The 18,398-nt window shown below is 33.5% G+C and overlaps 1 protein-coding gene across 4 annotated transcripts in view; it reads left to right on the top strand.

The window, feature by feature from the left end:
• FER (FER tyrosine kinase) overlaps positions 1-18,398 on the top strand; it is a 439,195-nt gene that overhangs the window by 266,407 nt on the left and 154,390 nt on the right. For all 4 annotated transcript variants that reach the window (XM_078447626.2, XM_078447631.2, XM_078447633.2 and 1 more), the window contains 3 exons: positions 9,708-9,764; positions 13,929-14,044; positions 16,541-16,635. In XM_078447626.2, the coding sequence (XP_078303752.1) occupies positions 9,708-9,764; positions 13,929-14,044; positions 16,541-16,635 (268 nt within the window). The remainder of the gene's footprint in view (positions 1-9,707; positions 9,765-13,928; positions 14,045-16,540; positions 16,636-18,398) is intronic.

The following is an 18,398-nucleotide window of genomic DNA, read 5'->3' as shown; positions in this document are numbered from 1 at the left end:
GACCAACCGTGGTGAGGACCCAAAAGCAGTCACCAAGTACACAGCATGACTCTTCATGTTTGCTTTAAACATGCTGACAATGTGTTCATCAACGAGGAAGAAAATTCTTTTTAGGTTTATTATTGACCACATCCTTTTAGTATTGCTTTATCTGAGAATGTCTGTATTTTCCCTTCATTCTTAAAAGATAGTTTTGCCATACTTGGTGGCAGTTGACAGTTCTTTTTTCCAACATTTGAAAAATACTGTGCCACTTCCTTCTGAACTTCATAGTTTTAGAGGAGAAAAGTATGCCATTCAAACTGGTGGTCCCCTGTAGGAAATGTCTTAACTTTCTAGCTGCTTTCAAGACTTGTTAATTTTCAAAAGTTTAATTATGATATGTCTTAGCTTGAATTTGAGTTTATCCTAGATAAGTTTCTCTCAGCTGCTTCAATTTAGGTTTGCGTCTTTTACCAAATTTGGAAAGTTTTCAGAGATTGTTTCTTTGAATGGTCTCTCAATACCACTCTTTCTCCTCTCCTTTTGGAACTCTGGTGACACAAATGTTGGATCTTCTGTAATTATCCCACAGGTCCCTGAGGCTCTGTTAATTTTTTTCCAACCTATTTCTTTTTGTTTACATTGGCGCAATTAATCTGCCCTCAAGTTCAGGAATTATATTGTTTTTTCACTTCACTATTGAGCCCACTCAAGTGAGTTTCTTTTTGTCACTTTTTAATATTATAATTTCCATTTATTTCTCTTTCATAACTTCTGTTTCTATTGCTGAGATTGAGTCCACTTGTTTCAAGAGAATTTATGATTAGTTATGGCTGCCTTACAATCCTTATCAAAATTACAGCATCTGATCTGTTTACATGTTGGTGTTGGTTAACTGTCTTTTCTCATTCAGGTTGCAATATCTTATATATTGGTATGATGGATGGTTTTTTTGTGCCCTGGGCATTTCATCTATTTTGTGAGGAGGCTCTGGGTCCTACTTAAATCTTTTATTTTGGCAGGCAGTCACATGGGCAAGGTTTAGCATGTAGGTCCTGGCCTACTCCTATGGACTGTGGTTTCGAGGATGGTTGAAAGTTCAGAGTCTGTGGGATATTATTTTGGTTTGCTGGTTTATCTGGTTCCCACTTGCTCCTCCAGGGCTGTGTGGGGATGGAAAGAGCCTATGTAGGTTGGGGTGCTAGGCGTTGCACTGTGGGAACAAGAAGTGTTGGACACATGAACTGTTCGGTGCTTGCCTGGCAGTGGTCCCTGCACGTGGGGAATACAATGCACCTTCTGAGCTGGATGTTTGTGGGATTCTCTCTGTCAGTGTTCTTAGCTGCCCGTGTCTGGGCAGGAAATAGAAATCTTAGGTCTGTCAGGACAAAGAGGCTTCCCAGGCCAGACTACTTTTTGTGGTGGTTATTTTCCTGGCAAGTACAGCCCAGTTCCCTTGGTATTTCTTGGTGGGGTAGAACATACAACACGTCCATAGTTTTGACTCTTTCCAGGTTTAGCTGCTTATTTTGCTAGAGTCCATCTTGCTAATGCTCCTGGGTCACCCCATTTTCTTTCACAAAGTGGCGCAGCCTCAGGACCATAGGAAAACAGAGCATTTTTTTTTGTGGCAACTTACTGTTGCTCTCAATCCATCTACCTGCCTGTGGTGGGGAGTTTACCTGGTATTGGGAAGGCCTGCCATTTGATCTAATTAAACCTTTACCTGGACTGCCTTCTGTTGCTAAGCTGAGAGTTAAGCCTCCTCCTGTTGTGTAGATGGAACTTAAGATGCCCTGCTGCTATGCTGTTCCCCTGTCCCTGGGATCCCAAAGCAGTTCACTCCCCCTCACCACCTTTCAGAATTCTTTCGCTGCCCCTCACTTTATCTCTGTGGTTTATAGTTGTACTTAGTGAAAAGGAGCCGGAAAAGTTGTATTTACACCAGTTTGTTCAGTGGCCATATCATGTTAATTTCCACTTTTGAAAATGCTGTATAATATAGATTATATATTGGTATAGTAGGACAAATGCTCACATTAAAAAAAAAATTAATGGGTTACACAATAAAAAAAGTTGAGACTCCTGGTTATAAGATGAAGTGAATAGTAGATTGCTTGCCATTTAAAACACCATGGTTTGGTTAGAAAGTATATTTCTAGGTTTTCATCCAACCCTGTCCCCCTTGAAGATTTCTTTTCTTTTACCATAATGGTGTATTTACTCTCTAAAATATTCCCACTTCTTTCTATGCTTTTGCTGCACTTATTTTCTCCTTTTAATGTATCCGAATAATATGCATGCTCAAGGTTATCTCAAATTCTACCTCTTTTGTGAAGCTTTTTATGACATCTTTAGCAAAATAGGGCTTCTTTTTCCTCTCTTTATCATCTGTGATATTTGACATTTTAAATAACATTTTGAACAGTGTACTCAAAGTTTATCTCTGTTTCTTTCTTTCTTTCTTTCTTTCTTTCTTTCTTTCTTTCTTTCTTTCTTAAATGTGCTTTCCTAGAGAAGCAGTGCCAGCAGTGACATTTGGTAATGTATAAAATGTGTGGATCTTAACCATCATTTAAAAGGGTCTAATGGAATATACACATGTGCACAGGGAGATCTATCTTAAAATTCCAGGACTATATTCCTCCCCAGCCTCGCACCTTTCCCCTCCGATGGAGTTGTACATTGAGTCCCATAGTAGTGGTGGCTTGGGACCCATGGCAGAGACTCCCACATGGTATACTGGGAGAAAATTTGTTGGGGGTGAAATAGAAAAACAAACCCTTTAGGTTGAAGAGAGTCTGGAGAGAAGAAGGCTAGAATTGGTAGATGATGACAATCATCAACCATAGGTAATAGAAACATGGGTATTTCTGCCCAACCTCTATGTTCTACTCATGTACAGATATATATACCCTACTGTCTGATTGTTCCATCCAAAACAGTTTTAACTTGATCTTTTTTTTTTTTCCTTTGAAGAACCCTGGGGAGTAGCATAGGGCTTTTTTTCCCTCCACAAACACTACATATGACTTCTGACCACCTAAAGCAAGAGCTTTTTATGGTTTTCTTTATTTAGTAGCTTGTAAAATGTTAAGGGAAGGTTACTTTGAGGAATTTTGGAAACCTTTCCATCTGTTCAGTGAAGCCCTTTAACCATCTTCTTTATATTGACCACATGTACCTCGGTGTTCAAGCTCTAGACTATTCATACTTCTCTCTCAGACTCTTGGCTTTCAATATCTTATATTGAAGCCCTTGAGACTAAGGACTACTATTTAATTTATCTTCTGAACTCATGTATCTTTGAATTTCTAGCATAACTTAGTATATGTATAAAATAGGATAGATTTGGAGCTAGAATCTGAGCTTTCTCTCAGCTTCCATTCTTTGCCTAGAACACTATTTCGCTGTTTTGGCTTTCTGTTAGTAAGTTGGCATATCGTGGTGTTTTCCAGACTGTTTGTGTCTTCTTGTTATATTACATAGTGCCACACAGTGAGTCCTGGAAAAATCTTTCCTAAGGGTCTCTTTGAGTAGAGTGAGCTCATTTATATAAATTATGAGCTAGCCCAGACCTCTTGACTGCTGTCTTCAGGAGTCCTGCTTTGTTCCAAAAGAGTATATTTATATTTTATTGTCTTATTGCTATGGTAGTGGCAGGCTAGCTTTGAACAGTGTCTCACGTGTGCATTTCTAGTTTTCACTCTTGAGTTCACCATTTACTTTCAATCCCCTTCAGGAAAGGAACAGAAAACAAAATGAATCTTAAGTCAGGTAATTTTATTTACAATTCTGGGGCTAGAATGGATGAAGTTTAAAGTCTGTACCTATAATGAATCTATTAAATAAACTTTCAAGTTTATATTACACCAATTTAAACTGAGTTAAGTATACTTTGTGTATGATAATATTAACTCTGATACATTTCATTGTCTGAAAGATTGATATGTAAGGATTCAATCTAATACAGGCAACTGATTTGGAAATTACCTGATGACTTCGTTGTGAATTCTAACCTTATTGTGTTTCAGAAAATTCTTTCCCTGTAATTCACTTTGTGAAACTTTTTTACAATATTCTTTACATTTCAGCATCTCCTTCTACCTTTTATCTATATTTACTAGTTAATTTCTGAAAGCCAGAAGTTTCTCTGAGTGGTAGGAAACAAGGCTTGACTTAGGGGTGCCTGGGTAGCTCAGTTGGTTAAGCAGCCAACTTCAGCTTAGGTCATAATCTCATGATTCACCAATTCAAGCCTCGTGTTGGGCTCTGTGTTGACAGCTCAGAGCCTGGAGCCTGCTTCAAATTGTGTCTCCTCCCTCTGTCTCTGCCCCTTCCCTACTCACACTCTGTCCCTCTCTCAAAAAACAAAGAAACATAAAAAAAAAAAAAAAAAAAAGAAACAAGGCTTGACTTAGCAAACAGAATTTTAATGGTATTCTGTTCTCACGTATGGCGCTAACATTGGATTAACTGTTAAGGGACTTTCTGATATCTTTTGCTCTATTTAAACTTTCTTCTTTTCACTCTGGAATTTTTGTGTAAAACATGATAAATAACCCTGGATATTTGACTTCATTTCTTTAGAACTAATTTTGAGTAAAAATACTCATATTTTCTTAAGTAATCACCACTTTTCCTAAAAGTATGATTTGTAAAGATTTATCACATTCACAGATTAAAAAAAATTGGCTTTTCATATACTTCAAGATATTATAAAATTACATCATACCTAAGAAAACAGAATTAATGAAAGTATTCAGTTTAATTTGCAAATTTCACTTTATAGACAACTTTTAAGTGTCTTGAGTATTTAAATAATTCAGTGTTTAAAAAAGCATTACCCTTGAAAGATGTTTAATGAAGCACTGAAATTGTTTTCTAACAGTATTTGACATTATGATTTTTTTACTTCATATATAAGACTTAAATCATCTATTTAGAAATAGATAACAGGTGCCTTCTGATAGAGTTTTTTGAAAAAAAATTGAAAGTTATTTTATGCTAGTAGTATTAAGCTTAGTTAAAGAATATGGATACTGTGGATATTAATGCTAGAATATGTTGAGGTATCTGCTTCTTCCACCTGATGAAACAACTCCTTTCTCAGTAATGAGATGAATTCTAGATGCATTATTATGGCAGAAATCTCACAACTAGAGATAGTAGGCACACAGGTATATACTCCAAAATAGTACATAATAGGTTCAGGATGAGGTCAGTAAAAACAATACTCACACTAAATATTAACCAACATTAGATAGAAAACTCAAATGTTAATATCTGTAAACTATATTTGTTAATGTGTCATCTAATAATTGTTCAGCCTGCCTAAGTGTAAAATCAGAATTGCTAATATTTTTTCTTTGACCCATGGATTATTTAAAAATGTGTTATTTTTATTTTATTATTTTATTTTATTTTAATATTTTTATTTATTTTAATATTTTATTATTTTATTTTATTTTATTATTTTTATTATTTATTTTATTATTTTATTTTATTTTAATATTTTTTAAATTTATTTTAATATTTTATTATTCCAAAAATTTGGAAAAATTCTGTTAACTTTGTTACTGATTTCTACTTAAGTTTTGTTAACAGGACATAACTTGTATGAACTCATTTCTGTTACATTCATTAAGGTTTGTTTCATGATCCAGGTTTATGATGGGATTTAGTTTGGTGTATTTTCCTTGTGCACTTGCAAAGAAGGTTTTATTCTGCTGTTGAGTGGAGTTTGTTATAAATGTCAATTTGATCCACTTGGTTGATGGTGTTATTCAGTTATTTTACATCCTTGCTGATTTTCTCTCTACTACTATTTATTACTGAGAGAGTTTTGAAATCTCCAGCTATAATTGTGAAATTATTCTTGCAGTTCTGTCCATTTCCTTCATTTTGAGGGATCACTGGTTGAAACATAGACTTTTAGGATAATTATGTTTTCTTGTTGAATTGACACTTTCAATTTTCCTGATTTTCCTCTATCCATGGTAATTTTCTTTGCTTTATAGTTACTTTGTCTGGTATTACTATAGGTATTCTAGCTTTCTTATGATTTATATTTGCATTTTATATCTATTTCTATCCTTTTGAGATACCTGTATCATTAAAGTTATAGTGATCTTCTTTAGGTAGCATATAGTTGACTCCTTTTTAAGATTCTTTTTAAAATCTGTCTTTTAAATGGTGTATTTAGAAAATTTATGTTTGTCATTATGTTTGGATTTAGGGCTTCTGTTTTATATTTTGTTCTTTTTGTTTGTTTGTTGCACTTTTTCCCTTACCTTCCCTTTTGAGTTATTTGAACAGTTTTTACTATCCCATTAAATTTTTCTCTTGTAGTTTTGATTATGTAGCTTTGTACTTTTATTCTTTTTTTAAGTGGTTGCTCAAAAACATTTAACTTTTCACAGTTTACAAAGAATCAATACGTTAACATTTCAAGTGGAATGCAGAAACTTTATCACAGTATGGATCTGTATACCTTTTCCTCTTTGGTGTACTTTTCATATGTATTATATCTGAGTCAAAACTCATCAGAAAATGTTATAACTTTCTGTTTGTCGAGCACATTTTAAAGAGTGCAAGAGAAGAAAATTCTGTTACATTGACTTAGGTTTTTACCATTTTTGTTTTTCTTCCTTTATGCCTTCTGGCTAAAGAACTTCCTCCAGTATGTGTGTGCTTTGTTTTTTGCTTTTTAGCGTATTGGCTGCTGCTTTCAAAATCAACATATGAATTTAAGGTAAAGGTAGTCCAGAAGGTCTGAATTTTGGGTGCTTTCTTAACCTAAATTTAACTTTTCTTAATCTAACTTGACTTTTGGTCTTTTTTTCATGTCCATTTAGCCACTCAATGCTTAACTATTTCACTAGCTCTTCAGGCTTCTGGAACAAAAATTTGGGACTTTTTCGTTTTTGTTCTTCCTATTTTATCCAGCTTTTTCAGTGGTTGAGGGGAGAGTTGGGTGATCCATGTATTTTACCATTATTTGAAATGAAAAAGCTCTCAACCAATCAGTTTTGCAACTTTAAAATAATAACTCTTCTGCCTGCCAGACAACATTCTTTAGATAGTATATTTTTGATAGTATCTGTAAAGGGGAAATTAACCCAAAAGTACTGTTCAAATGGAAAGTAGCATTTTTGAAATAATTGCTTTTTTACATTTCTCATTTAAAAAAAATCAGCTTCATGGAAATAGTTTACATGCAACAAAATTCACGGGTTTTAAATGTATTCAATGAAATATCAGTAAATTATTTTCATAAACTCCCAGAATTCCTTTTTCTTGGCAATCTTCCACAACCTTTGCCTTAGGCAACTACTGCTCTGATTTATAGCATTATAGATTTGCCCATTTCTAACAATTTATATAAGTGGACTCTTTATTTATGCCATGTATATAAAGTATATTTGGCCTTATTAGCTTGGCAAAATGTTGTACAAATGCTCTGTTGGATGCATTTGTAGTAAATTGTTGCTGAATAGTAACTAATTGCCTGATTATACCAAAATTTGTTTATCCATTCTCCTTTTGATGTGATGCTGCCAAATTGTCTTCCAAAATGGCTATTCCATTCCAAATCCTTAACTAACAATGTATGAGTCAGTATTCCAGTTGTTCCGCATCCTCACATCTTCTGATACTGTTAATCTTTTGAATTTTAGTCTTCTAAGTGGGTGTGAAGTGGCATCTTAATGTGGTTTGTAGCTTTATGTCCCTGACACATAATGTCATTTTTGATGAACTTACTATTTGTGCATCTTCTTTTGATTTTTTTTACCCAATTTTTTTTTAGAAGTTTTTAATTTAAATTCCAGTTGGTTACATACAGTGTAATATTAGTTTCAGGTGTACAATATAGTGGTTAAATACTTCCATACAACAAGCAGTGCTCCTTATAACAATTGTACTCCTTATCCCTATCACCTGTTTCACCCGTCCCACCATCTTCCTCCCCCCTGGTAACCATTAATTTTGTTCTCTATAATTAAGAGTCTGTTTCTTGGTTTGCCTCCCTCTCTCCCTGCCCTCCCTTGTTCATTTGTTTTGTTTCTTAAATTCCACATGAGTGAAATCATATGGTGTTTGTCTTTCTGACTTAATTTTGCTTAGCATAATACTCTCTAGTTCCATCCACATCATTGCAAATGGCAAGAGTTCATTCTTTTTTGTGGCTGAGTAATACTCTAGTGTGTGCGCGCATGAGCCTGTGTGTATCACATCTTCTTTATCCATTCATCAGTCCATGGAGACTTGGGCTGTTTCCATAATTTGGCTATTACAGATTTTTATCCAGTTTCTTAAAATTGGGTTTTTCTTAACTTGTTACTGAGGTATGAATTCTCTATATATTCTACAAAAAAATTACTTGTTAGATAGATGTAATGCAAAAATTCTCCCAGATTATAGTTTGCCGTTTTATTTTTCAAATGATGGCCTTGGGAAGAATTTTTATAATTTTGTTGATAATTTTTTGTTTTATAATTTTGTTTGAAATTTTGACGAATTTTATAGTTAATGCTTTTGTGCCCTAAGAAACTTTGCTTACTGTCTTCGTCATGGAGCTATCCTCCTATGTATTTTTTCCAGGTCCTTTATAGCTCTAGCTTTATATTTAGATTGAAAGACTATACATGTAAACTGAAAAAAGTCAATGTTCTCTTTGCTGACCTATCAGAGAGTGGTGGTTGTGTTTGTCACATGGTGTTTTGGAAATAGCTGTCCAGAATATTTTTAAACTAGGGGTAGACATTCACTTCAAGATGTGCGGTGACTTGTTAAAACTCATTCTGTAGGTCATATTACATTTCAGTCTGTACAGTGGGTGAATACTATACTTTAATATTTAATAAAAAAACAAGTTATGAAGAAAATATATCATTCTAGGATTTTCTTTTTTTTTCCTCTTTCTCTCTTCCCCCCATACTTTTTTTTCCTTCCTGCCTCTCCATCATATCTTCCTCTCTTTCCTTCTTTCTTGCTTCATTCCTTGTTGATTTTTCTTTTTAAAAAATTTGGGTGTCTTTTAATCTATGGTATTGTGTAGTTTCCTAGCTGAGATTTGTACGATAAAGTGTTCCCTAAGTAGCAATTAGTTCTTGAGATTAGATAATAGGGTGTTCTTTTATAGTGGCATGTTTGCATTACTAAGCTTGTGTACCCTAGGGATACTGGAATTAATGTTTGTTGCTTTATTATACTATGAGAAAGTACTTGGGAAAGATAAGGGACTATATGCAGTTGCAGAGACAGCTATAACTCATGGCCACTTTACATGTGGAAAAATTAGCTGTTAGTAATGTAATTTTCTGTAATCTATTGGGAATTGGACATTTTGCATTATATGATAATATTCCCTCATATATTTATGACACAACTGTTGTAAAATGACCAATTAAGGCAGAGCCTAAACTTGATGGTGGGAGGAAAGGGCGTGCTGTGTTCTAGATACAGGAATACTATCATTTTGAGGGCTGAGATTTGTGATAGAAGTTAGCAATAATGTAGAATTTTTAAATCCTATGATGGAGTAACATTTCTTAAATCTGTCTGTGTTATACCCTCTTAAAGTTACAACTTGTTAGTGTGCTGTTGATTTAATGGTCTGAATAAAATACTCCTTAGTTCTCTTTGCTATTGCCTCAAATGCATCTTACAGGAAACGTATTCTTGGTTGGGCTAAAAAAAATTGTTCTTTTTCTTTGCCCTAGGATAAGAAATGGGTTCTCAATCATGAAGATGTCACGTTGGGAGAACTACTGGGCAAGGTATGTAGTCAGCTGAGCTTACAGTGTCTGTGTACTCTACAGACTTCTTCATTTTCTTCAAAGCTTTTCTTCCATTCTAGCACACAGCAAGGCACATTCTCACAGGAACCTAGAATAACACTATACCACATCTGTTACAAATACTGTGATGGTCACTGAAATAAAAAGGGGAAAATCTTTGAAAAGTTTAAGGATGATTCTTGGCTTTTTAAAATAGTATATGTATGTTTTTCTCTGGAAGAACTAAAAGCTGTAATGATTTTATTGCAGTGTGGTAAAGCCAAAACTAGTGATCTGAGATTGGAAAAGAAGCTGTGATGTAATAAAAGTTTAAACACTCAGTAGGCTTGTTCCATTTGTGTCTGGTTATACATGATAGTTCAAGAAAAGTGACTTACTGCTCTTGAGGGTTTCAGGATTGTGTATAGAATCTCACTATGTGACAACACTAGATACATTATTTCAATCTAATAATTATGTGGATAAGACATATTTCAATATAAAGATTGATTTTATAGCCAGCTCTGGTAGTGGTCAGAGAAGGTAGCTATATATGATGAAAGTCCCTTTTTTCCAGACTAGTTTGAAGTTTCTTCCAACTCATAGGCCAGATGAAAGTGTATTATGTTTAATAATAATGGCAGACATTTTATAATCATTAATCAAATGGGCTATTTGCAAATTTATTAATAGCTTTTTTATGATTGAGTTCTAATGGATAAATATGACTTTGTCAATGAATTAATTAGTGCTGTTTTGTTTTGAAAGTTTGAATTCAGTATAGGCTTACAGTGCAATGCGAAAAATAGTATAAAATTCAGATGTTTGGAGAAAACTGTGATGCATGTATTTGATCAATACTAGACTTAGAGCTCAGCATTTTAAATAAAGAAATAAATGATTATTAATTTTTTTATTCAAATATCAACTGATGAGTTGACAATCCTTATTTTTTTTTAGCTGTGAATATGTTGAGAAAGTAAATCCCTAGTGAAGTAATCCACTTTGCAGGATTCTTCATATTATTTTAAAATATCCTTTCCAAATGGAAGAATTAAATTGCTGTTGGAAAGCAGTTTCTATTGACTGCTAATAATTACTTTGTAAGTAAATTCTAAAGAATCTCAAGTCAAAAGCAGTAGCTGATGTGTTTATTTCATTTGTGATGTGTTCATCATTCCTAAGGAAGTATTCCTTCTTTCCATTACTTTAGGTCAGTAAGTCAGTAGCAATAATTGGGCCAAAAATTATTACAAGGAAATTAAATTTTCTTGAAAACACAACTAAAATATTGTAAAATTAAACCATTTACTAAAATAGAATGGGTTGATAAGGACTGCTTTTTGAGTACTAAGCAAAAATATTTTCAGTTAAAGAGAAATATTTCAGTTATGTTTATGTTTAGTTTACTATGTGAAATATGTATGGTATGTTAGGAAAGGATTTTAACCATTAGCTCCTTACTAGGGCCATTTCAAAGAATAATATTTTTTCAATGACAAGACCGTAGTATGGTGTCAGTTTAAATAAATTTAATCATTTTTAAAAGTTTATTTATTTTGAGAGAGTGAAAAGAGAGAATATGTGTACGTGTGCATGAATGAGGGAGGGCCAGAAAGAGAAGGAGACAGGGAGGGAGGGAGGGAGACAGGGAGAGAGATAGAGAGAGAGAGAGAGAGAGAGAGAGAGAGAGAGAAATCTCAAGCAGCCTCCACACAGTCACAATGGAATATTATTCAGCCATAAAAAAGAATGAAATCTTGCCATTTGCAACAACATGGATGGATCCAAAGGGTATAATGCTAAGCAAAATAAGTCAGAGAAAGATAAATACCATATGATTACAGTTATGTGTAGAATTTAAGAAACAAAACACATGAACAAACAAAAAAAGAGGCAAACCAAAAAATACTCTTAACTATAAAGAACAAACAGATCATTACCAGAGGGCAGTGAATGGGGAGAATGGGTGAAATAGGTGAAGGGGGTTAAGAGTGTAGATGTATCATGATGAGCACTGAGTAATATTTGGAATTGCTGAATCACCATATTGTAAACCTGAAACTAATATAACACCGTTAACTACACTGGAATTAAAATTTTTAAAGAAAAAAAATGCTATGAAACTTTGCTGACAGAAATTGGACGTAAATATATGTACATATATAAAATACTTTATTAAAACATTTTCATAATTTTCAATTTATTAATACATAAAACTTACACACCTTGAACTATTGGTTAAGAGTTACATTGATCTTAAAATGAACTATTGGGACCTCATCAAAATAAAAAGCTTCTGCACAGTGAAGGAAACAATCAGCAAAACTAAAAGGCAACCAGAAGAATAGGAGAAGATATTTGCAAACGACATGTCAGATAAAGGGTTAGTATCCAAAATTTATAAAGAACTTATCAAACTCAACACCCAAAAAACAAATAATACAGTGAAGAAATGGGCAAAAGACATGAATGGACACTTCTCCAAAGAAGACATCCAGCTGGCACACCGACACATGAAAAAATGCTCAACATCACTCATCATCCGGGAAATACAGATCAAAACCACAATGAGATACCACCTTACACCTATCAGAATGGCTAACATTAATAACTCAGGCAACAACAGATGTTGGCGAGGATGCGGAGAAAGAGGATCTCTTGGGTGCAGCCACTCTGGAAAACAGTATGGTGGTTCCTCAAAAAATTAAAAATAGAACTACCCTATGACCCAGCAATTGCATGACTAGGTATTTATCCAAGGGATACAGGTATGCTGTTTCGAAGGGACACGTGCACCTCAATGTTTATAGCAGCACTATCGACAATAGCCAAAGTATGGAAAGAGCCCAAATGTCCATCGATGGATGAATGGATAAAGAAGATGTGATATATATATACAATGAAGTATTACTCGGCAATCAAAAAGAATGAAATCTTGTCATTTGCAACTAAGTGGATGGAACTAGAGAGTATTAATGCTAAGCGAAATTAGTTAGAGAAAGACAAATATATGACTTCACTCATAGGAGGACTTTAAGATACAAAACAGATGAACATAAGGGAAGCAAACATAATATAAAAACAGGGAGGGGGACAAAACAGAAGAGACTCATAAATATGGAGAACAAACTGAGGGTTGCTGGAGGGGTTGTGGGAGGGGGTATGGGCTAAATGGGTAAGGGGCATTAAGAAATCCACTCCTGAAATCATTGTTGCACTATATGCTAACTAATTTGGATGTAAATTGAAAAAAAAAAAGAGTTACATTGATCTGAGACCTTAAACCCAATAATTAGCAGACCCCTAGTTCAGTTACTTATTGTTCGACAATAGCATTGAAGCTTATTATAATGCTTGCATATTAGGATTAGAGTTATGTAAAAAATACATATGCATACCTAAAAACTTGAGTACTAAGAAATAGCTGTTGGATTAGCTCTATAGCTCATCCTTGTAATATTTTGTTTCATCTTAAAAATTAAAAAAAAAATGACTTCAAACTTGAAATAATGCACATAAAAGTCAAAATATGTTAGAGACTTAGAACAAAGTTAGGGATTTCTACATTTGGTAGAAACCCAACATGGGTGACACTGGCATTTGGATAAGCACTTCCTCTTCCTTGGTACCTTTCAGAGACTGACAGTCTGCTGACGGGTGACAGTCACTAGTGGGCCTGGTTCAATTGCCTCTTACCTATTGCCTTACGCTCTTCAGCTGACATTTGACTGTGTGGATCCATAGCAACAGCCACCTCATGGAATCTTTGCTTTGTCTTGAAACATTAATGGTTAACTTCTTAATCTAATAACATTTAGAGATTGGGGGTAAAGAGAACTAGGAGGCAGGAAACAATGTCTTTCTGATGGTTTCAACTTGAGTTTCTCTTTTTATCCTGTTCCAATTTTTTCCCTGATTTTCCTTTTCAGTTCTCCTCATGCTTCAATCCCCCAAAGGGTAGGTGGGTCGGGTAATATTTTTAAAGTTGGAGGATTGACAAGAGTAACATTTCCCATCTTTTATGTCTACTTAAAACTCTGAATAAAGCTAAAAGAATACTTTGATTAATTCAAAATGCATCATTTCATGTTTACCTTGTATTTTGCAGAGATTTACGTGGCAGTCTTACACCCTAAACAGTACATGTATTTGTATTTTCAGGGGAATTTTGGTGAAGTATATAAGGGCATATTAAAGGATAAAACCGCTGTTGCTGTTAAAACATGTAAAGAAGACCTTCCTCAGGAACTGAAAATAAAATTTTTACAAGAAGCCAAGTGAGTTTGCTGAAGTAATATTAAACACGTGCTTATAAGTTACTATTACAACATTGAAATACGAAGTTTGGGATTATCTTAAATTATGATTTACTGAAGTAGAAGGAAGCACTTTCCAAACCCTCACAAGTAAGCAGTTACACAGTATAGAAACAAAAAGTTTATTTGTTTTTAGTTGGACTATAGAATATTTATGCAATCATGGTCAAAAGAACCAGATGCTAAAAAACAGTGAGTATTCTTCAGTATTGGAATATTGCAGTGTTTTTTGCTTTTATCACATATACATACATTTATGTATGTACATGTGCAATGTGATTGTCTTTATAATAAAAATATTATTTTAGTCCATATACAAAATACACAATTGATGTAAATACATTTAGATATATATAATTATATCTATACAACCCTCCTTAGTGTTTTCTCTTGATTGTCTTTTCTGAGCTGTTACCTTTCTTTTCTGAGAACCTCAGATTTCTTCTTCAACTCCTTGTTGGGCATTTGTTCCAAAATTTGTACATTGTTTCTTTTCTAATCTTCTAGGATAATTGTCTTCTCTTTTTTTCTATTAGCTAAAAGTTAATGTTCTAATACTCCTGTATTGTGTGTGGTTAATAGTATTCTGTTAGCAGTAAAACCCACAACACAGTACAAAACAAATGGAAAAATGTTTTGGACAAAATAAGGATGGACTCTCTGAGATGCATGGATATATGGATGGGAAAGAAGGAAGATACATGGATCCATGTGCTGTAAAGGGAGAAAGGGAAAGTGTGTGTGTGTTGTGTGTGTGTGTGTGTGTGTGTGTGTGTTGTGTGTGTGTCTGTCTATCATGGCGTAACGTATAAAATTGAGGTTTCTATAAAGTGCTGTAAAAGAACTAAGCTTATGGCAATGAGAGAACTAAGTGCCATAGGATGGAACATTTTCATGGATGTTTGTTCATTCAGCATCTAAAAGTGAATATTGCTAGCAATGGATTAACCTAGTTGGTGCGCTTGTTAAATATGATCTAGAGAATAAAGATGTAAGCTTTTTTAATGTCAATTACTGGTAGGTTGAAAATATGGTATGATAAAGGCATGCTATCAGACTTGTATTTCATAGGCTGATTATTTTATAGGTGGTATTAAGGTACAAGGTTATATATTACATTATTTTTTTTAAAGCTAGTTTTCTTGGTTTCTAAATTGTGACTGTTTTATTGAAAAATAAAGTATTAAATTTTCTAAAGTGGAAAAATCCATTTTCTCAAGTAGAATTACAAAGTTTTATGTTAAAAATGAGAATTGTATCTATGCACATTCCCAAGTGTCATTTAATAGATGATAGAACTATATATTTAGATATTTAATATGGAGTCCATGCTGGCTATTTTGTGGAATTTCTTTACTAAGCAGTTTCTAACCTAAGAAATGACACTTTGGATTAGGGTCAAACATTCTAAGACTTCGTTTTTAATTCTTCATAGAAGCTGAAAGCTCAAGGTGAGTGACAGAATATTTTCCTCATCTCTAGAATTTTTTCTACTCTTATCTTTTTTCACTTATAAGTCATTATTATATATTTTCAATCTAAGGCATTTTTCTTGGAGTTATCTCTGCTTTAGTTGGGCTTATACAAAACATATATGAACTTTTTTTTCTTTCTCTCAATAGTGATTTTTTCATTCTCTTAGGAAACTGCATTTTTCAAATATGAGTGAATTTATAACTATGTCAGTAGGATAATATGGAATACGATTTGGTAATAGAAATATTCAGCGTAGATGGGCCTTTGAGGGAATCTAATTTATTTTAACTCATGCTTGGAGTCCTATGGATGAGTCTGTGCTATTTTTATAGCCCTCTGATGAAATTTCGCCTTTATCCAAACAAAGTCCCCTTTTTTCAGCTTCAGTGTATATTGAAACTGTTACTAAATTATTTTTGAACCTGTAGTCCACTTTCTCAATACTTGAATTTTTACTATTTTGAAATTGATCGCTATAATCAAGATAGTATTTTACAAAATCTAATGAGATGATCAGCCTATAAAATTTACCAATATGAATTGAATTCTTATTTATGTATTTTCAATCAAGTGTGTACATAAAAACAAAACAAAAAGATGCCAACCTAGCAGCTTACAATTCTGGTCCACTAAATGCTTGTCAGTTATGCTTTTGTGGTAGTGGCTAAAACCAGATACTTGGAAGGGAGTGTAATGTTTGGGACTAAGTAAGATGTTCAGGTTTAGCATGATTATTACTCAGAGTGGATAATAATTTTTAAACGAATATTGAATTAAGGAGAATTGATTCCTTTTACCTATAGTTTGCTAATATTTATTTAAACTTGTATACATCCATCAATTATAATTTGGTTTCATATTGAAGCTTTAAAAAGAGAATTATATTGACTAAAGTATATTCTACTTGGGCATGCTGTTGATGATCATAAATCAATGCTTTTTTATTTAAATGATAACTGTTCTCAAACTTTTTTCATCCAGAATTCTCAAGCAATACGATCATCCCAATATTGTCAAACTTATAGGCGTTTGCACACAAAGACAGCCTATCTACATCATTATGGAACTGGTTCCAGGTAATGATTTTAGAGGTTTCCTCGATGATGTTGTAATGTCATGTTTTATTATTTTTATATGTTCAGTCTCTTTGATTTCTCCTTGTAAAGTTTTCAGCAATTCTGTTTAACGTTTTCCTGATGACAAAGAGCTATGTATATGCCCAATATTTTTATAGTCTTTAATACTTTGCTGTTATATAGAAAATGTCATCCACCTGTTTTTTGGGGGGGAGATATATTATTATCGTGCAATTACACATGGAATTTAGTTAGGTATGTTTTTGTTAGAAGACCTGTTTATAAAAATAGTCTACTTGGTTTAACTTTATAACAATGATAGTACTATTTTCTATCTTGTTCATTGTATATTATTTTCCAAGTACAATACCACACATCCTCTTGTTTGGCTGCATATAAAATTCCATAGTGCTTTGAATCCCTTATCAACTATGAACATCTTTCATAAGTGAACAAAGAAAAATTAATCTGTTGAGGAATTTTTCCTATATTTCTTTATGGTGACTTTGAACACCTCTGGGTCTTGTGGTTAACCACTTTTGCCAACAAGCAAGGATAACTTTGAACTTACAGAGTGTATTTTTAAGTTACTTTCACTGTATATCATCTTGTAGAAAATTTCATTAGAGGTAAAATTTGATCTTGGTAAAATTTATAAATATAATATTTAATAATAAATATTTGCTTTAACTAGTATTTATGCATTTTAAAAGAAACTTAAAGGAATATGAAAAATATTTCTAACTTTAATATACATTAGATAAACCTGATATTACAGATTGCCCATTAAATATTGCTCACACAATTCTGCTATTATTTAAGGATAGTTAGTCGCATTTTTATCACACTGGTTTGCCTACTATGTAGTAGTTCTTGATATTACCATATAACTGCAGGATTTAGGATTATCATCATCTTGGTCCTCATCAAGATAGCACTGTTATATACATTGTATGTTATTTATGATCTATATCATAAGTAATTTCAATATAGTTAGGAAAAATGTTAGAGTACAGTCTAAAATTTTGAAAACAATTGAATAGCTTATAGTTTTAATTAAATAATATCATGGGGTGCCTGGGTGGCTCAGTTGGTTGACTGTCCGACTTCCGCTTAGGTCATCATCTCGCGGTTCATGAGTTCAAGCCCCACATTGGGCTCTGTGCTGACATCTCAGAGCCTGGAGCCTGCTTCAGGTTCTGTGTCTCCCTCTCTCTCTGCCCCTCCCCCCACTCATGCTCTGTCTGTCTCTGTCTCAAAAAAAAAAAAAAAATCACATACATGAAGTCCCCAGTTAATAGGGGATGTCTCTGAGAAACTGAGATTTGAAAGGTGGGGCTGAGTTGATGAGGAAAAGTGATCTTGGTCTTAGCATGGATGACAAATGCCAGATAGCAGGTACAAGTTGAACAAAAGAATATAGCATTGCAGGAGTGCCAGGGAAGTGTTCATCTGACACTGACAAATAACTTATATTGATGTTTTTGAAAGAATAAGAATAATAAGCCCCATTAGAAAATTGAAAGCGTAATGGAAAATAGAAAATTAAAAATGAAGATCTCCCACTTAATAATCTAAGCCTGTCTCAAAGCTAGTTGATAACTAAGTATATGTGTGTGTTTCCAGGAAAATGTTTAATGTATAAAAACATACTCTTAAACTTTTCAGATCTTTTTTCTCTTAATAGTATAACTTAGGGTCTCATTGTTTGATATTTATCCATGTAGTTATATCTTTTTTTTGTAATGGTTTCAGAATATTCC

This window comes from Panthera onca, chromosome A1 (genome assembly GCF_046562875.1).
Source record: "Panthera onca isolate mPanOnc1 chromosome A1, mPanOnc1 haplotype 2, whole genome shotgun sequence".
Taxonomy (NCBI): Eukaryota; Metazoa; Chordata; class Mammalia; order Carnivora; family Felidae; genus Panthera; species Panthera onca.
Note: the sequence above shows the minus strand (reverse complement) of the source record. Positions and strands in the feature narration are given on the sequence as shown.